At 34.3% G+C, this 22,021-nt stretch overlaps 1 protein-coding gene across 18 annotated transcripts in view; it reads right to left on the bottom strand.

Moving 5' to 3' along the window:
• Nucleotides 1-22,021, bottom strand: part of TASP1 (taspase 1) — a 298,108-nt gene that overhangs the window by 243,961 nt on the left and 32,126 nt on the right. For all 18 annotated transcript variants that reach the window (XM_045053884.1, XM_045053888.1, XM_045053885.1 and 15 more), the window contains 2 exons: nucleotides 12,770-12,890; nucleotides 3,893-3,977 (listed from right to left, as the gene is read on the bottom strand). In XM_045053884.1, coding sequence (XP_044909819.1) covers nucleotides 3,893-3,977; nucleotides 12,770-12,890 — 206 coding nt within the window. The remainder of the gene's footprint in view (nucleotides 1-3,892; nucleotides 3,978-12,769; nucleotides 12,891-22,021) is intronic.

Consider the following 22,021-nt stretch of genomic DNA (forward strand, 5'->3'; position numbering starts at 1 on the left):
AAGCTTTGCAAGACCTGTACAGTGAAAACTATAAAACTGTTCAGAGAGGCTAAGGAAGACTTTAATAAATGAATATGTTGCAATCCTAATCAAAATTCGAGCAGGGTATTTATAGAAACTGGCAGCTTAATTCTAAAATTCATATGGAAATGCAAAATGCCTGAAATGGTCAAAACAATTCTGAAAACAAAGAACAAAGCTGAAGAACTATATACATGATAAAATAAGACAACTAGTTCCAGACAAGTATAGCATCACTATACCATAAAGGCCATCACTTTTTCCCACGTATTTTATCTTTGTAAAATATAAAAATATTGCACATGTACCCTTTGACAATTGCTTCATCTTGTTCCCTCCCTTCCTCTTTTCCCAGAGGTAATCACAGTGACTTTGGTAACCTCCTTTGCAGACCTTCTTTGTACATCTATGTACATATATATGTAGCCTTAAAAAATTAGAGCACCATTTATGTTGCAATATTATGAAGGAATACATGGGAATAAGAGAAGCTTAAATTCAAGACAACTGTTACATAGGAGCAGGAGCAGAGGCAAAATCAGGGTAAGGGTGTGGGACAATGGGAAGGATAAGGATGTTATTAGAAAGGGATCCATCTAGGAAGCTTCAAATCACTCTGTAATATTTTATATCCCAAACTGGATGGTAGGAAACAGGTATTCTTATTTATAAACATCACATTATTTTGTATTTTTTTAAGAAAACATAAGTTAAACTGAATATATCATACAGCAATTTGATTTGTTTACAATATACAGATCTATCCATTTTTACTATATATAAATGTTTCTCCCTTTCAATACTGCAGATTATTCAAAATATGACTAGAAAACAGTCTATTTAGCCATTGATGGACATTTAGATTGTTTACATTTTATACACCAGAAGCAGTGTTGCTGTATGCTTCTTGTGCTATAGAAGCCCTCCTGTGTACATGTGAAGGTGTTCTGTCCCAAGACAGAATTGCTGGAGCACATAGCATGTGCATTTTCAATTTTTTACATTAATAAATAATAACAAAATGTCTCTCAGCTGGCCATATCAATCTATGTTCCTACCACTAGTAGAACAAAGAACCTGTTTTTCCATAACCTCAACAACACTGGATAACATTCGTCTTTATTAATTTTGCTACTTTAAATAACATGAAAATACCATCTTATTTTAATTCACAATTCCCTGATTATCGTTGGGCACTTTTATACCATTAATATTTTATTTTCTATAAGCTGCCTATTTGTACTGCTTACCAATTTTTAAAGTTGAGGCTATCTTTGTCTTAATATTTCATAGTTCTTAAACATGGTTACTATTTTTTTTTTTTGCTACTTACACTGCAAATAATTATCCTCAGTTCCAAAGGCCATAATGTCTTTTAATTCAGATCATAGTACCTTCAGTTGTATAACGATAGACATTTTCACTTGTCATGTTTCCATATTTTAGCCTTAATTTTTAATCTTAATAAGGTCTTTGCTACCCTGTAGTAATAAACATAATCTCTCATTTTTTTCTTGAAAAAATTTTATACTCATCTTTTTTTAACCTCATGTTTGAATTTTATTTTTTTGAATGGTATGACAGAGGAATTTAAATTAACTTTTATCCACTAGGTAGCCAATTGTCCCAACACAATTTATTTAATATGCCATCCTTTTTTCCCCCCACAATACTTTGAGATGACATTTAGGAGAGACTAAATTTAATTCCATACTTGGTCTGCTTCTGGACTCCCAGTTCAGTCCTACTGATTTTTTCTATATATATCCCTATACCTCTGTCAATCTGTTTCCTGTTTTAATTATGATAATACTATGAGGTATCAGGATAGCTTTTAGATAAGTCCAACTCTTTGGTCTGTTTCAAAATGTCTTGGCTATCTATGGTTGTACACTTGTTCCTCCATATAAACTTAAGAAACAACTTGATAAATGCCAGGAGTAGTGTGGGGAATGGGATTATGATGATTTGCAGATGAACTGTAAAATACTTGTCACGAGGTTTATGCTATTTTTCTTGTCAACTAAAACAACTTTATTGTTGTTTCCTCCCTACATGTGCCTTCTAATTGGTTTAGAATTAATTATGCTAATTTACGTACAGTAGCAAATATGGGTGAAAGAAAACAGAACATTTTAAACCAACATTGAGGAGAATATGAATCCGGAGATAATCTCTTTACATCTACTACTTCCCTCAAAATAAGTCCTATCCAGTAGGACTCTGTGTATGTATTAAAGAAAACTTAGTAAATTTTGGGTTAGTGGACTTCATACCAGTTAAAAAAATAGCATGGTTTTTATACAAATTATGAGAAAAGTCTAAGAATTTTCTAAACATTTTTCCTACTTTCAGATTTATAAAAGTAAACTTACTGGTATCAACCAGACATATTATAAACAATCTCAAAATTTCACATCTGCTTCTCCTTCTCCTTGTTTTGTTGAAGACACAAATATTAAAAATTATATTTCTCTGAAAATTTTTATAATTGACCTTTCTAGCATCACAATTAAACACACCTGAGAAGTATATGATTAAAAGGATTACTTGAGTATATTTGGGTAAAAAGTTTCAAGATTTTTCAAAACTATGTCAATTTATTTTCTATGATTTCAAATTATAACAGTCAAATAAAGTGGTACAGTAATATCACAATTTTCAACACACACATTAATATAACCTACACACCCAGGCATGCAGAAGATATACTGAGTATGCAATGGCATTGAAGCATATTTGTTACTATTATTAGGCATACTAATAGGATAGTGATTGTTTTGCAAACAGAGAAGTTTACAAAATTATTTAAGGGTAAAAAATATGATGTCAAGGATTTGCTTTAAAATACTATAGGGGGGACGCCTGGGTGGCGCAGTCAGTTAAGCGTCCGACTTCAGCCAGGTCACGATCTCGCGGTCCGGGAGTTCGAGCCCCGCGTCGGGCTCTGGGCTGATGGCTCGGAGCCTGGAGCCTGTTTCCGATTCTGTGTCTCCCTCTCTCTCTGCCCCTCCCCCGTTCATGCTCTGTCTCTCTCTGTCCCAAAAATAAATAAACATTGAAAAAAAATAAAAAATAAAAAAATAAAATAAAAAAAAAAATAAAATACTATAGGAAAGGGGCACCTGGCTGGCTCAGTCAGAGGAGGATATGACTCTTGATCTTGGGGTCATGATTTCAAGGCCCATGTTGGGTGTAGAGACTGCTTAAAATAAACAAATAAATAAATAAACAAACAAACTTTAAAAAATTCTTTAAATAAAAACTAAAATACTACAAAAAGGAAAAAGAAAGATGAGTGAAATAGATGAAGGGCAAAAACAATGTAATTATTGGAGCCAGGTATAAGGTTCATGAGGGCTTTTCACTGTGTTCATTCTACATTTATAAAAACTTCAAAAGTTCAAAGTTTTTTTTAATGAAAACTGTATGTTAATGTTGGAGAAAAGATGTAATCTTACTAATCTTAACATCATAGTGTGTTTCTCCAGAAGAGAAAAATTAAGTACTTTTAGTCTAAGATCATCTCAAAATTAAAATCAGTTTGGACTCTGAATTTTTAAAGTTTCATAATAAAAGACCCAACTGTGCACTTAGTAACAGCAAAAACATCTCTGTAATCAACTACAAAACCAAAAATTAACTCTGATTTCTTTTCTGCTTTAATCTGTAATATTCTATTCCATCTGAAGCTCTATCAAGTACAAAATGTTCCAAGATTACAGAACAAAGTGTGTCTTCCTCTCAAAGGCAAGCTACTGCTGGTGTGTAACCAATAGCATCAGCCTTCTGTGGATAAAAATAGCCTTCAAACACCGCATGCACCAAAGACCAAAGACTCAGGGAAAGTCAGGCAGAACAAAGCTGTTACCAGGGAGGAATTCGGCCAGCCGAGAGCTTGCCCTTCTGCCCTTCACACAAGAGTCTGTTTGCAACTGAGACTGGGTTCTTGATTCCTATAAAATAAAATTGGCAGAAAATGGAGTCAGAAAAATGCCTTCAAGTTTCCCACTCAGTTTTGTGGTGTTTCAATAAAACAACTTTAAAATATCTTAGAAAACTCTTATATACATACTAATGAAAACCCTCAATTATCATGAACAATAAGGATAAAATCAACAAACATATGAATACCTAGCAGATGCAAGAAAAGAATATAAAACATACATTCTCAGTTTTGTCATGTGCTACAGCAGCGAAGACTGAATTTGAAATATATACTTAAATTAGGTTTCTTGTTAGTAGATTACAGAATAGAATAAAAAAAGTAATGAAAGTGTGGCATCTACTACCAAAAATTGAATTTCCTCTAAAGCATAAACATGATTACAAACATAGGAGGAGGAATTAATGGCCAAAAATTTTAAATCTCACCTACAGGAGAGATAGAATAAAGAGAATATCCTACAAATTGGGTAAGAGTGGGGAAAAGAGGTCAAGTGTATACAGGTTGGTAACCTAAAATATGGTTCAGATTGTTTCCAGAACAGAAAACAGAATGTGAAGAAAAGTGAGAAGAGGATGTATATATGGAAGGGATGATAGGACAGCAAGTGTTAGTGTGAAAAACGGTGCCATGATGACAATGACAATGACAAATATGACAATGTGATGATGACCGAAGATAGTGATAGTAACTCAGTATCTAATATATGCCAGGCTCACTGCCAAACCCTTAAATGTATCAGGTTATTTCAGTGATCTCTCAACTCTATCATATAAGTATACTTACGAAACCTGATTACTGAGGAAATATTTGCACAGAGGGTTAAGTTACCCACCCAAGATCACAGTGTTAAGATTTTAACAGAAGCAGCTAATGCCAGAGACCATACCCTTAACCACTAATCAATGGATGCCTCTCAGGATATCATTAATGCCAAAAAAAGAAAAAAATCAGTAGTGGGATATAAAGAGACTATAAAAACTCAAATTAAAGTCACTATATTGCCTCAAAACAAAATCATTTAGCTAAACAACAAAAACATGTGCTAGCTCTTAAACTATATCTCTGCACGGGTGCCTGGGTGGCTCAGTCAGTTAAGCATCCAGCTCTTGATTTCAGCTCAGATCATGATCTCATGGTTCTTAAGTTTGAGCCCAGCATCAGGCTCTGTGCTGACAGCACAGAGCCTGCTTGGGATTCTCTTTCCCCCTCTCTCTCTGTCCCTCCCTGACTCATGCTTGCTCTGTCTCTCAAAATTAAATAAATAAACATTAAAAAAAATTTTTACATCTCTGTATATGATGATTCAATATTATAAACACTTTAATAATTGTCAAATCAAGTTATAAATTCAAATCAACAAATTCTCCATCAAAACTTCAAAAGGATTTCTATGATGTATGTCAAGCTGACTCTTAAACTCATCAGGAAGAGAACACTTTGGGAAAAAATGAAGAGATATTTACCTTACAAGATACCATTTCTTACTAAAATCTATTCTTAATTAAGAGAGTGTGATTTGGGTACAAACAGACAAATACATCAATTGAATAGAATAAAGCTACCATTCAGACACAGACACACATGCATTTGGACATTTAATCCATGACACAGACAGTAGTTCAAATGAGTATGAAAAGATAGACTCTATGTGAGAGGTAGAAAGAACACAGAGTGATGGGAGTCAGACTGTTTTATGACTGTACTGGCTATCAATCTATTACTTCTCAGCTACAGATTCTCCCTTCATTGCCTGACCTGTGGAAATAGATATGAACCCTTTAAATGTGTTCCTTTTGCCAGCTGGCACACCAGTAACTTTATCAGTAGAGGGCATTGGAGACATACTGCAGAAGGAACAGTGCCTTCTTAGCCAGGCTTGCAGAATGTCAGTTCTTCTTCACTATTTGGCCCACATGGTATTCCCCAGTGCTAAGGGCCTGCAGAGTGCAGCTTTCTCCAGCATTTGGCCACCACATGTTCTCCCCAGCTCCTGATTCAAACTACAACAGCATAGCTGACAGCCCCAGAAAGAACAGGACTGTGCCCAGCTCGTCACACACCTTCTCAGCCTCACAAGCACAAACAGCAAAGTGTCCTATGGGGAACACTGCCTCGTGAGCCAAAAGCCCAATCTTTATCCTGTGCAACAGAGGTTCAGTTCCCATAGTTTCCTGACCCCTGTGTATCTGCCCACCAGCTTGAGCTCACATGTGCCCCACAGGATTGTTCCTGGTCTCACAGTCACTGTGGCCTGGGTAACCCAACAACTACTCTGCCCCACAGTGAGCTGCAACCATACCTTCTTTACTGATGTCTGAATCTCCTTTCAAGTCTATCCTTACTTGGGTATTCTCCCTCTGCCCTAGAACACATTTTGAGTTTTCATTCCATCTTTATATAGTTACTCTCCTATCACTGTTTAATCATCCTTTATATTAAACTTCTATTTTATCTACTGTGTGGTTTGTCTCCTAGTTAGACCCAGACTGATACAGCAACCTTGGACAAATTACTAAACCTCTTTTGTATTTCAGTTTCCTTATCTGTGAAAAGGGGATAAAAGTACTGATGTCAAAAGGTAATTGTGAGAACTAAGTGACTAAGTATACGTAAGCTACTGGAGAACAATGCATAGTATGCAACAATCACCCAATAAATGGTAGTTGTTATTGTTATTATTATTCAACAAATTGTATAGGGACAATTTGTTGGTTATTTCTTAAAGAAGTAAATGAAAAATAAATTATAAGTGTATTAGAAGAAAATATAAATTAACTGTACTTATAATTATAAGAGAAACCTTAAGAAATGCAAAACACAAAAGCCACAAAAGAACAAGTAAAACCTTGACAAATAAAAATTTTAAATTCCAATATAATAAAGCACATTATAAATAAAGTTAAAAGGCAAACCACAAGAGATATGGAACAGTCAGTTCACAAAGAAACGCTAATGGCTTTTAATACATGAAATTTCATTAAATCCCAATAAAATATCACAATAAAAGAAATTAAAATTAAAATTAATTGATATACCCTTTCTTACCTACCACACGAATCAGAAAGGATATAGAAGATTGGAAGAAGTGAATAACCAAATTGACCTAGTTGACACATACAGAACACACACCTAACAACTACAAAATACATACTCTTCTAAAGTTCACATGGAATGGGGCTCCTGGGTAGCTCAGTCGGTTAAGCGTCTGACTCTTGGTTTTGGCTCAGGTCATGATCTCACAGTTTGTGAGTTCAAGCCCTGCATTGGGCTCTGCGCTAATAGCACAAGGCCTACTTGGGATTCTCTCTCTGCCCCTACCCACTCTCTTTCTCTCTTTCAAAATAAATAAATAAACTTTATTAAAAAAATAAAGTTCACGTGGAGTGTTTATCAAAACACACCATAAACTGGGCCATAGAGCAAGTCTCAAAACGTTTCAAGGGACTGGAATCATACAGAAGATGTTCTCTGGCCACAGTGAAATTAAACTAGAAATCAAAAAGAAAACTAATAAAGTCTTTAGGCAAATACATTTGACAACTCATATGAAAAAGACAAATTCCTTGAAAACACACACAAGAAAAAGAAAATATAATCTTATAACTATTAAAGAAATTGAATCCCATTTTTTAAAACTTCCTTCAAAGAAAACTCCACTAATTTAGAATAACTAATAAATTCTCAGAAGAAATCATTCCAATCATGCATAAACTCTATCAAAGGGAGTGAAAAAAAAAAAATCTTCAATTCATTTTATGAGGCCAGCCATAACATGATTCTAAAACCTTAAAATAATATTACAAGAAAGGAAAATTGAAACCAATTTTTACACATACATGAACATAGATGTCAAAATATTAAACATCAACAACTTGAATCCAGCAGAATATAAAAAGATAAAAACACGACCAAGATTTTATGCCATGAAGGGAATATTCAAAAATCAATCACAAATTTCATCATATTTAACAATATAAGGGGGAAAAACCTTCATCTCAATAGATACAGAAAAGCCCTTAATGATAATTTTCAATATCCATTTATAATAAAAACTATTGGCAAACTAAGATTAAAAAGGAACTTCTTCAATCTGATAAAGAGTATCTATAACAATCCAAAAGCTAGCAGAGCACACAGAATGATCTTGATCTCTAAGATCAAGAATCAAGCAAGGATATACATTATCACCACTTATATTCAGCATTGCACTGGATGTCACAGCCAGTATAATAATGTAAGAAAAAAATAAAAAGTTTACATATATATTGGAAAGAAAAAAGCAAAATTACATGAGTCATAGGTAATTATGTATATAAAATTTCATGGGGACTTATTTTTTCAAACTTTTTCAAATTAATAAGTGAATTTATCAAGGACAGTGAATTCAAAGCCAATATACAAAACTCAATTGTATTTCTAAATACAATAAAACAATTAGATATCAATATTTAAAATATACGTACTTTATAATAGCATCAAAAAACTAAGTATCTAGAATAAACGTAATAAAATATATACATGGAATTTATACTGAAAATAAAACATTGCTGAGAAAAAATGAGCAATATTTATGTAAAAATACATATTCTATGTTTGTGGGATGGAATACTCAATACTGTTAAGACATCAGTTCTCCACAAATGTTCCATACTTTCAATGCAATACCAATCAAAATTCCAGCAAGGTTTTACTGTAGACGTTGACAAGTTGATTTAAAATTTTTACGAAAATGGAGTGCCTGGGTGGCTCAGTAGGTTAAGTGTTCAACTTCAGCTCAGGTCACAATCCCAAGGTCTGTGAGTCCGAGCCCCGCATTAGGCTCTGAGCTAATAGCTCAGAGCCTAGAGCCTGTTTCAGATTCTGTGTCTCCCTCTCTCTCTGCCCCTCCCCTGCTCACACTCTGTGTCTCCCTCTCTCTCAAAATAATAAATAAACATTAAATTTTTTTTTAATTTTTATGAAAATGGCCAAAGACCTACAATAGCCAATATAATCTTTAAACAAATAAAAAAAAGAAAAAAAGGAAGTTGGAAGTCTCATACTACCAGATATGAAGAATATAAAAATATATTACCAGATATAAAGAATATAAAGCTACAGTAATCAAGACAGTATGGCACTGGCAATAAATAGGACAATAGAATAGATCAAGGGTACAGAAACGAGCCATTGCATGCATAGTCAGTCACCTGATTTACCAACACAGCTGTGTGAGGAAAGCACTGTCCTTTCTATTGACAATGGCAATGAACCATTTGGATATCCGTAAGTAGAAAAAAATTAATGTCAGCTCCTATTTCACATACACTAAAATTAATCTGAGCTTGATAAGAGAGCTAAACGTGAAGAGTAAAAAACAACAGAACTAATGAGGATGCGTAGCGGGCTTAGTTGGTGAAGCACGCAACTCTTAATCTCGGGGTCATGAGTTCAAGCCCCACCTTGGGGTGTAGAGCTCACTTAAAAAAAAATAGAACAAAGAAAACAATGGAGATGATCTTCAGAACTTTGGGTAGACAAAGATTTCTTAAATAAAATATTTTTTTAAATAACCATAAAAAATTAGTAACGTAAACATTAGAATTTAAAACTTCAGTTCATCAAACGATAGCATTTAAAGAGTGAAAAGGTAATCCACAGACTGGAAAGAGATATTCATAATACAGGTATCAGACAAAGGATGTGTATCTAAAATATATAAAATACTTGAACAAATCAATAAAAAGAGATAATCCAATACAAAATATGCAAAAGACATTTGAACACACACTATGCAACAAGAATATCTAAAAGGCCAGTAAGTATATCAAAAGGTTCTCAGTATTGTTAGTCACCAGGGAAATTCAAATCAAAACAATAATGTCATTGCACCGATATCAAAACAGATGAAATTTAAAAAGAATAGCAATACTAAATGTTGGCCTGGATGTAGAGTAACCAAAATGCCCATACACTGCTGGCGGGAGTAGAGACTGTAAAAACTACTTTGGAAAACTGTCTAACAGTAACTATTAAAGCAAAGTATATTATGCACCTAAATTTATTTACTCCAAATCTTAGGGTAATACCCAAGAGAATTAAGTACACATGTCTATCAAAAGGCATGTACAAGAATATTCATTGGAGCTTTATTCTTTACAGTTCAAATTATCACGGGAAGGAGAATAAATAAGTTATTATATATTCACGCAATAAAATACTACTAAGTAATAAAAAGAAAAAATTACTATGACACAAAACATGGGTTAATCTCATAGGCATAGTGTTAAGCAAAAAAAAACAAAAAAAAACAAAAAAAACAAACAAAAAATAGACACAAAGGTGTATGATTCATTATGTAAATTTTAGTAAGAGGCAAATTAATCTACAGTGCTTAAAGTCACAATTAGGAGAGAAGAGGATAAGGAGGGAAGGTAGGAGCAGAGTATGAGAGATATGGACAAGAAAAAGGCATAAAGACTCCCTCTGGGATTATAGAAATGTTTTGTATTTTGACATGGAAGTGTTTTACATCTTGATCTGGGTAATGGTTTACATGGCTATGTACATTTAAAAATTCATGCAGCTACAACAAAGGAAACAATCAACAAAACTAAAAGGAAGCTGATGGAATGGGAGAAAATATTTGCAAATGACATATCAGATAAAGGGTTACTATCAAAAATCAACAAAGAACTTATCAAACTCAACACCCGTAAAACAACCCAGTGAAGGAATGGGCAGAAGACATGAATAGACATTTTTCCAAAGATGTACGGATGGTAAACAGACACATGAAAAGATACTCAACATCACTCATCATTAGGGAAATACAAATTAAAATCACACTGAGGGGCGCCTGGGTGGCTCAGTCGGTTAAGAATCCGACTTGGGCTCAGGTCATGATCTCGCATTTGTGAGTTCGAGCCCTGAGTTGGGCTCTGTGCCGACCACTCGGAACATGGAGCCTGCTTCGGATTCTGTGTCTTGCTCTCTCTCTGCCCCTCCCTTGCTCACGCTCTGTCTCTCTCTGTCTCAAAAATAAATGAAACATTAAAAAAAAAAATTTAAAAAAAACACACTGAGACACCACCTCACATGGGTCAGAGTGGCTAAAAGTAACAACTCAAGAAACAACAGATGTTGGCAAGGACATGGAGAAAGGGAAACTCTCTTGCACTGTTGATGGGAATGCAAACTGGTACAGCCACTCTGGAAAACAGTGTTCCTCAAAAAATTAAAAATAGAACTACCCTATGACTCAGCAATTACACTACTAGGAATTTATCCAAAGGATACAAAAATGCTGACTCGAAGGGGCACATGCACCCCAATGTTTCCTTCCCTATGAAAAAAAAAAAAAACTTCAAGGCAACCTGGCTATATGCATATGTAACATTCCTCATGACCTTGTATCATGAGATCACTTAATCAGACTGCATGTTTGTGTGTTACCATATATGGGAGACAAAGAAGTAGAAAATACATAAAAAACTATGCCACATGGCGTTGAGAGTTCAGTTGTTCAGGTACAAAGCCAACTGAGCCATGCCGGCACTGATAAAGTTGCTTCCTGGAAAGAAAAGCCTCGGTGTCGTGACTCTCTATGCGAGAATCCCGCTACAGCAGCGCTAACAATAGCCAAATCATGGAAAGAACCCATATGTCCGTCAACTGATGAATGGATTAAAAAGATGTTGTGCATATATATGTGTATACACACACACACACACACACACACAATGGAATACTACTGATTGATGAAAAAGAATGAGCTCTTGCCACTGCAACAACGTGGATGGAACTGGAGGGTATTATGCTAAGTGAAATAAGTCAGAGAAAGACAGATATCATATGATTTCACTCATATGTGGAATTTGAGAAACTTAACAGAAGACCACAGGGGAAGGGAAGGGAAAATAAGTTACAAACAGAGGGAGGCACAATCACGAGACTTTTAAATACAGAAAACAAACTGAGTGTTGATGAGGTTGAGGGGATGAGGAGGTGGGGGGATGGGTGATGGGCACTGAGGAGGGCACTTGCTGGGATGAGCACTGGGTGTTGTATGTAAGTGACGAATCACAGGAATCTACTCCTGAAGCCAAAACTAAACTGTATGTTAGCTAACTTGACAATAATTTTTAATTCACTCATTCATTCATGCAGCTTTCTAATTAAAATCTGTGCATTTCATGTATATTTCGCTTTAATAAAAGAACTGCAAAATATTAGATATATCTTATATGTACTGATGTGGGAAAAAATCTGAGACATCCTGTATAAGAAAAAAATACATACAATGTACATATACACACATATACATATATTTTTTAAAAAACACATGTGCAAAACTATGTTTTTATTACATAAAAATATAGATAAATGCACTATATTTTACTGGTTAAGCCCCCCATGGAGAGAGGGATTTGAAAGAAAGATTTGGAAGATCAATGGTAAATTTCATTTGTATCATTTGAATTTCCTAACAAGAAATATATTATTTGTGTACTTCAAAAATTATAAAATTAATAGAACATGTTAACTCACATGTTACATGTCTATAATCTCAAGGGAATGAAGGAGAATGATCAAACTCTAACAAAAAGTTGAACATAAGCTGTCACTGTTTTCTTTAAAACTATTCACACCTAAGATTTTCATGTTTTAAATTAAGGAAAAGAAGACAATTTATTTTCAACACTATTCCTAGCAAGAATGGTAGAAAACACTGGATTGACTAAGTCTTTAGGAGGCATCAAATCTTAATATTCATAGTTCTTTAAAGAATAGAGATAATGTGTTATAATGTCCACATACCACTCAGTGCTCCAACAGCTCCAAAATTTAAGGATTTTCCATCCATTATGCTGGCATCACATTCAATTTCACCCAAGAGATTTAGATTAGATCCCATTCCTGCATTTGTAAATGGAGAATCCTAAGAGATAAAAACAAAAATCAAAATATCATTAGTTTGTGGGGTTTTTTTAGTTTTTTATCTATTTTTTTGAGTAATCTCTACTCCCAGGGTGGGGCTCAAACTCATGACCCTGAGTTGTAGATACTCCTCCGACTGAGGCAGACAGATGCCCCTAAAATACAGTTATTCTTAAATAAAATTTAATGTCAGTCCTTTATAAACTGTTCCAAAAACTAGAAAGGGAAAGAATACTTCCCAACTCATTGTACAATACCAGTACTACCCTGATTCCGAAACAAGACAAAGACATCAATGAGGAAAGAAAACTACAGGTGAATATATCTTGAGAATATGGACACAGTATCCTCAAGAAGATAGTAGCAAACCAAAAGCAGCAAAACATAAAGAAGTCTTATACACCATGAATAAGAGGGATCCCAGAAAAGTAAATTTGGTTTAATATGTGAAACTTAATGTGATACACCATGTTAATAAAGAAAGAAAAAAAACAAAAAAACAAACAGGATCATACCAATAAACATAGAAAAAGCATTTGATAAAATCTAATACCCTTTTATGAGAAAAGCACTCAACTAGAAACAGAATGGAACTTCCTTAACATGATAAAGGGCATCTACAAAAAGTCCAGAGTTAACATCATAACTAATGGTGAAAAACTGAATATTTTTTAAAAAACACATGTGCAAACCTATGCTTTTATTATATAAAAATATAGATAAATACACCGTGTTTTGCTGGTTAAGCCCCCCAAGGAGAGAGGGATGAGAAGGAAAGATTTGGAAGATCAATGGTAAATTTTATTTATATGATTTGAATTTTCTAACAAAAAATTATTTGTGTATTCCCTAAAGATCAAGAATAATATAGCAAAGTTCACTCTTGTCAATTCTATTTAACATTATACTGGATATTCTGGACAAAACAATTAGGTAAAAGAAAGAAATAATGAGTGTCTAAATTGGAAAAGAAAAAGTAAAATTACCTCTTAGTTGAAGATAATAAAAAGTCCTAAGGACTTGACTAAAAACTATTAGGACTGATAAGTTCAACAGGATTTCAAGATACAAGATTAATGTACAAAAATCAATCATATTTCTACACATTAGCAATGAACAATATGAAGATGAAATTCAGAAAACAATTCCACTTACAATAACATCAAAAAGAATAAAATACTTAGGAAGAAATTCAAAAAAATAAGTATAAGATTTATATACTGAAAACTAAAAAACATGTTGAGAAAAAAATTAAAGAATACCTAAATAAATGGAAAGGCAGCCATGTTCATAGGTCAGAAGGCTTAATAGCTTTAAGAGCAATATTCTCCAAAACTGATCTGCTTCAACACACTCCCCTATCAAATCCTAGCTGCCTTTTTTCAGGCAGAAATTGACAAACTAATCCTAAACTTCATAAGGAACTGCAAGGGATGCAGAACCACCAAAACCACTTTGAAAAGAAAAAACAAAATTGGAGGGCTCACACTTCTAGGTTTTTTTTAACTTACTACACAAATACAGCAATCAAAAGGTATACAGCAATATAGGGGTAATATAGGGGTGCCTGGCTGGCTTAGTCAGTGCAGCATGTGGCTCTCCATCTTGGGGTCATGAGTTTGAGCCACACATTGGACATGGAACCTACTTAAAAAAAAAAAAAAAAGACGATGTGATATAAGCATGTAGCTAAGGACAGACATATAGATCAATGTAATAGGATTGACAGAAGCCTCACAGGGCCTGGGTGGCTCAATCGGTTAAGTGTCCAGCTTCGGCTCAGGTCATGATCTCACAGTTCATGGGTTCAAGCCCCGCATCAGGCTCTGTGCTGACCCCTTGATCAGAGCCTGGAGCCTGCTTCAGATTCTGTGTCTCCTTCTCTCTCTGCCCCTCCCCCGCTCACGCTTTGTCTCACTCTGTTTCTCAAAAATAAATAAAAGTAAAAAAATTTTTTTTTTAATTAAAAAAAAAAAAGGAAGACTCACATTTATGGTCAATTCAACAAGGATGCCAGGAAAATGCAATAAAGAAAAGACAGTCTTCTATAAGTGGAGCTAGGACAACTGGATATTCAATTCAAGAGAAGAAAATTTGATGCTATCTCACATCATATACAACTTAACTCCAAGTAAAACAAAGACCTAAATGTAAAGATTAAAACTATAAAAACCATTCAAAGAAAACACTGGAGCAAATGTTTAGACAGTGGTTTCCTAGATATGATACTAAAAGCAAAAGCAACCAAAGAAAACACTAGGTAAGTTGGACTTCTTCAAAATTAAAAACTTTTGGGTTTCAAAGTACACAATAGGGGCACCTGGATGGCTAAGTCGGTTGAACGTCTCCTGATTTCAACTCAGGTCATGATCCCAGGGCTGTGGGATCAAGCCCTGCATCAGGCTCCACACTGAGCGTGCAGCCTGCTTAGGAGTGTGTGTGTGTGTGTGTGTGTCTCTCTCTCTTTTTCTCTCTCTCCACCTCCCCCACCCTAAGGCCCTCTCCCCTACTCTCTCTCTCTTTTTAAAAATAAATCTTTAAAGTACACAATAAAAAAAGTAGAAAAAACTCACAGAACTGGGGGGGAGGGATGCAAATCATTTACCCTTAAGAGATTTGTATCCAGGATATATAAAAACTTCCCACAACTCTAAAATAAAAACACAATTTTAAAATGGGAAAAGGACATGAATGAACATTTCTCCAAAGAATATACATAAATGGCCAATAAGCACATGAAAAAATGCTCAACATCAAGGAAAGGCAAATCAAAACCACATAAAATACTACTTCGTACCCACAATTCCACTTACAATAACATCAAAAAGAATCACAAAGACAGATGTGCTGGCAAGGATATGAAGAAATTAAAACCCTTATACACTGCTGGTGGGAATGTACAATGGTAATGCCACTTTGGAAAACATTGGGAAGCCCCTCAAAAACTTAAACATAAAATTACCATTTGACCCAACAATTCCACTTCTAGGTATATACCCAAGAGAAATGAATTGTCTACACAAAACTTGAGCCCAAATATTCTTAACAGCTTATTCAATACTCATACTCCAGCATTTTTGCAAACTCAAATATCCACCAACTGATAAAGTGGATAAGTAAAACATGGTATATCTATACAATGGAGTATTAATCAGCAATAAAAAGTAACGAAATACTGATACATGGCAAAATGTAGATAAACCTAAAAAACAATGCTAAGTGAAAGAAGCCAGTCACAAATGATCACATATTGGATGATCCAATTTATATGAAATGTCCAGAATAAGCAAATCCAAAAAGAAGATCAGTGGTTGCCAGGGGTTAGGAAAGGGGGAATGGGGGGTGACAGCTAATAGATCCTGCATTTCTTTTGGGGGTGATTCAGATGAACTAAAATTAGACAGGGTGACGGCTGCAGAACTTTATGAATATACTAAAAACCAGTGAATTGTATACTATAAAATGGTGAATTCTTTGGTATATGAATTACATCTTTAAAAAGATATCATAAAGAAAAAAAAATAAAAGCTTACATCAACAGGCTACATAGAACATAAAAGCCTGGAATCAGAAGCCAGTCATGTATTTGAAATCTAAAAGAAAAATACTGCCTTGTTTTTCTAATACTGTGAATACAGTTTTTAAAAATATATACCATGGGGCGCCTGGGTGGCGCAGTCGGTTAAGCGTCCGACTTCAGCCAGGTCACGATCTCGCGGTCCGTGAGGTCCGTGAGTTCGAGCCCCGCGTCGGGCTCTGGGCTGATGGCTCAGAGCCTGGAGCCTGTTCCCGATTCTGTGTCTCCCTCTCTCTCTGCCCCTCCCCTGTTCATGCTCTGTCTCTCTCTGTCCCAAAAATAAATAAATATTGAAAAAAAAAAATTAAAAAAAATAAATAAATAAAAATATATACCATTAGTCTTGTTATGTCAAGACAATATCATACATAATCTCCCACCACAAATATGGGAACAAAATCTAACAATAAAAAAATCTTACAATTAAAAAAAAAAAAATCATGGGGACAAAGTCCCAAAAGATTTCATTAAAAAAAAAAGAAGAAGAAAAGAAAAGAAAAGAAAAGAAAAGAAAAGAAAAGAAAAGAAAAGAAAAGAAAAGAAAAGAAAAGAAAAGAAAAGAAAAGAAAAGAAAAGAAAAGAAAAGAAAAGAAAAAAAGACCCAGGGGCGGAAAGATTAGGTTGACACTCCTGAGAGTCACTGCATAAATGAAAGGCCTACTCCAAAATAACTAAAGGCCATAAAAATGAACAATTCTACCTCACATTCTAGAAAATTAACTCTGTTCTAAGGTAAGACCAATACTATCTAAGAGGCCTACTCCAAAATAACTAAAGGCCATAAAAATGAACAATTCTACCTCACATTCTAGAAAATTAACTCTGTTCTAAGGTAAGACCAATACTATCTAAGAAATCAGGGCAAATCTGGATCAATCCATAGATCACCAAAAAACTCAAGTCATCTACAAATGTCCCCAGTTTCCTGTATTTCTGCAAGATCCGAGAAAAACTGACCAAAACATTAAATCTTCCTAGTATGTACCTACAACTAGAGCAAAGGGGTCAGGGATTGAAGAAAAGGGCTTTTGTCCTAATGCAGTTAGATAATCTAATTGTCCACAGAATATTAATAGTAAGATCACAGGATGGAAAATAACAAAAAGGTTATATAATTAAATAGATATGAGTAAGTAGATAATAAATGCTTTGAGCACCCAAAAAGAAATGGCCTACAGCAGGCTTCCTGAAGGACATTAAACAAAAGTAAAAACTAGCCAGGAAGGTAGAAAATGACAGTTGGTAAAAATGATGTGAGCAACATATAGGCAATGGGAAAGTGTCAGAGCCACAGAAGAAACATTCAGGAAAAACGGTTTACTGGAGCCAAATATGAAGATAGAGCTATGCTACTCATCAGAATCTGAACCTGACTGAAAAACACTGAGAAGCCAGTCAAGCTTTCTGTATAAGAGAAAGTCAAGGTTAGCATATTGGTCAAGGAAACTAATTGACATTCACATGTTGTATGAAAAGGAAGGGGAGAAGACTGGAATCAGAGAGACTAAACTAGGGGCTATTTTACAACATAGGCTTGAAATACTAACTACGTGGCATGGAAATCATAGAAATGGGAACACAAAAAAAAGGGGGGTGGGGATCAGAACTTTGAAACTTGAGAGAGAAATTAAACCACGAATAAGAAAAGGCATTTTATAAGATGTTGGAAAGAGTATGCATAATTAGGCGTAATGCTTCTGAATAAGGCTTTCCAACTTAATATTTCTAGCTCAATCAGTTCATAACTAAATCTTGGGAAAGAGAACACAACCAAAGAAAGATTATGGTTTAAAACAGATGAAGTCTGAATTCTTGCCTTAGATTATTTCATATTTTGAGAACCGAACAGAGATTATAAGTAAATTACCACATTACAAAGGTTTTGTTTTGTTTTGTTTTGTTTTACTTCACATAACCTCCTTTGCCTACTCATGTATATCTTCAAAGTATGAAAAAGGAACTGAAATGTGAGGAAAATGTGAAGCATCTACCCATATGCAGTAATTCCCAAAATACACACACAAGATTGCACCAATGTATACACTATTTCAACAATCTTTGAAATGGAATATATCAGCTAATCAGCTCTGCCAATTTTTTCACAAACTAAACAAAGTTATTCTTTTTTTTAATTCTTGTTAGTTAACCTCTTGGTTTCAGTAGAATTCAGTGACTCATCACTTACACATAACACCCACTGCTCATCACAACACAAAGTTATTCTGAAAATGACTACTGCATGATGATTTAAATTGACATTTTAAAAATATATAAGAAAAGGTAAAGAAAATTAAAGGATATCTTAGAAACATTTTTTTCAAAAATATTTCTCCTACTTTGAAATATATTTATAACTTCAAAAGTATGTCCACTGAACTTCTGCTTCTGATTTTGAAGTCATAATAGGGATTATACTGATCTTCCTAAGTAGAAAAATCAGGCAAAATATATAGCAAATGGAGTTCAATCAACAGCCAGCAGAGGACTGTGATCCTGAAAGAAGAAATGCTAATCAGACATCTCAACTTAATTCCCAGAAATATTTTCCAGGCTATAGCACAGGGAAGAGAAACCCTAAAGAGAGTGAGGAGACAAAGTTATGAGTGCAAAGAGGCCAAGAAGGTTAGAATATGCAGTATAGGTTACAAAGAGGAGAGAGCTACAAAGAGAGAGATCTAAAGATACAGAGTCTTTAAATAAGTATTTAGTCTGCATATATTTGTTAGGAAACTACCAAGGCCAAAGAAAAAAGCTCTGGAAAACAGTAAGCTGAACAATTTCTGGAGCTCACACAGAAGCAAGAATAGGTCATGTTCCCATCAGCCAGCGTGAGGCTATCAGGGAAAGTCTCAGAAGGTAATGCCTCAAAAGTTAGACCAGATTAGTCTTAGAAAGGTTACTGTAGACCTACACTAACAAAGTTTTAAAGCAAAGCCTCAAAAAAAAAAAAAAATCCAAATGATTTCAATGAACAAGTATGCCCCAAAGAAGTTCCACAATAGCCGACTCCCAAAGATACAAAATTCACAATATTTAGTATAAAATCAAAGATGACCACACATGGAAATAAGCAGAAAACTATGGTCCATATCCAGAAGAAAGTATCAAATAATGAAGAGAGACCCAGAAATGACACAGATAATAGAATTAGCAAACAATTCCAAAGGTAGCTAACAATGTTAAAATAGTTCTGATAAACATAATCTATATATTCAAGTAGGTATAGAAAAACATGAGGGTAAAAAGAAAGGAAGCTATAAAGAAAATAAATAAATTGAACTTCTAAGATGAAAAATATAATAATCTAAGGTAAAAAACCCTTTGGAACAGAAAAACTGTTTACAGTAGGTAAAAATGAATAAAATCTTAAGTACAGACTTTAGTTAGCAATAATAATGTGTCAATATAGTTCATTAATTGTGAAAAATACACCATACTAAAGTAGATGTTAGTAATAGGGGAAATCAGGTATTAGGTATATGGGAATTCTCTGTACTACCTTCTGAATTTTTCTGTAAATCTAAAACTGTTCTAAAATTAAAAGTTTCTTTTAAAAAATCAACCCACAGCTTGGGAGAAATTTTTACAAAACATAAAAATAAAGTCCTTGTATCCAGATTATAAAAAAAAAAAAAATCCAAGCAACTCAGTAAGACAAACCATCCAAAATTTTTAATGGGCAAATAATTTTATGTACAGATTGCAAATAACATGAAAATAATGAAATTAGTCATATTAACATCATTAGTCATTAGGAAATGCACATTAAAACCATAAGATGCCACTACATAACCTGTATAAATTTTTTAAAAAGTAAAATAAAATAAAAAATAAAATGGCTAAAATTAAGAAGACAGACAATAGCGGGGTACCTGGTGGCTCAGTCAGTTAAGTATTGACTTCAGCTCAGGTCATCATCTCACAGCTTGTGAGCTGGAGCCCCACATCAGGCTCTGTGCTGACAGCTCAGAGCCTGGAGCCTCTTTCTGATGAAGGAATCTCAAAAGCATCATGCTAAGTGAAAGAAGCCATTCACAAAAGGCCACATATCATATGACTGTATTTAATCCAAACTCTAGAAAAGGCAAAATGATAAAAAGCAGATAATGGTTGCCAGAGGTCAATGAAAAGGAGGGGATAGGCAAACAGGCATTAAAAGGGAATTTGGGGGGTGCCTGGGTGGCTCAGTTGGTTGAGCATCCAACTCTGGACTTTGGCTCAGGTCTTGATCTCAAGGTTCATGGGATCAAGCCCCACATCAGGTTCTGTGCTAGTGGTGTAGAACCTGCTTGGGATTCTCTCTCTCCCTCTCTCTCTGCCCCTCTCCCTCACACTTTCTCTCTCAAATAAACAAACTTTAAAAAGAGAGAAAAAGAATTTTAGAGGTGATGAAAATGTTATATACAACTGCAATGGTGATTACATGATTGTACATATTTGTCATAAAATCAAACTGTACACTTAAAATTGGTGAATTTTGTTGTATATAAATTACCCTTCAATAAAACTGACAAAAAAAGTGTATCTCTCATTTGATATAAACTGATCACCCTATATACTAATTTTCCCCTTATAAAAAATATACATTAAGTTTTTTAAATGGTCATTTTTTTATTTTCTGACTTGAATCAGTTTGTTCAACTAGAAAGCATTATGCCAAATCAGTAGCAAGCAATCCTTTTAAAATTTGTCAGAAATTTTGTTACTCTCATGTTCAAACACCTATAATGGTTTCCCATAATACTCAGAATAAAATCTAAAGTCTTAATTTCCAAGATGTACAAGACCGTACATAATCTGGCCCCTCCCTCCTCACACATACTATTTATAAGCCGCATTGACCTCCTTGTAATCCCATGAGCACACAGAGAACATTCCCACCTCAGGGATTTTACATTTGTTCATTCATTCCTTTGAAATGCTGAGTTTAGTGAGTCACTCTAATAGGAGAAAAAGCCAATAAATAAAGACTGTGTGTTTATGCAGAAACATACACATATACATATATATAAATAGCTGATGTTCCATGGGGATAAAGTGTTATAAAGAATAGGTTGAGTAAGAAGAGATAATGGGATAATTTTCCCTCTAACCAAAAACTCCCTTCCCCAACATCTTTGCATGGCTTTCTCCTCTATTTCATTCAGATCTCTACTCAAATGACATCTGTGGGCACTCTGCTTACTGAGTTATTAGCATTTCTCCAAACTTCCCCAACCATTTTTTTTCTCTTACTATCTTATTGTTCTTTATGGCACTTTTTACTACTTGACATTATATGTACTTTGTTTGTCTAATTCTCTTCATAGACTGTCAAGCCCGGTAAGTATAGTAATTTGTCTTTTTAGATATTGTATTCAGATGTCTAACGTAATGCTTGGCACTTAGTAGCTACTTGATAAATATTTGCAGAATGAATGAATAGGAGTTAATTACAACCAGATATAAATAGAATGATTGTGAACTGTAACCCCTTAAGCTGATACTTATTGATTCTTACAGGTTACCCTTATAGAGAAATACCAGAAAAATGTAATAGAGTATTAAGAATTCAA

This window comes from Felis catus, chromosome A3 (assembly GCF_018350175.1).
Source record: "Felis catus isolate Fca126 chromosome A3, F.catus_Fca126_mat1.0, whole genome shotgun sequence".
Lineage (NCBI taxonomy): Eukaryota > Metazoa > Chordata > Mammalia > Carnivora > Felidae > Felis > Felis catus.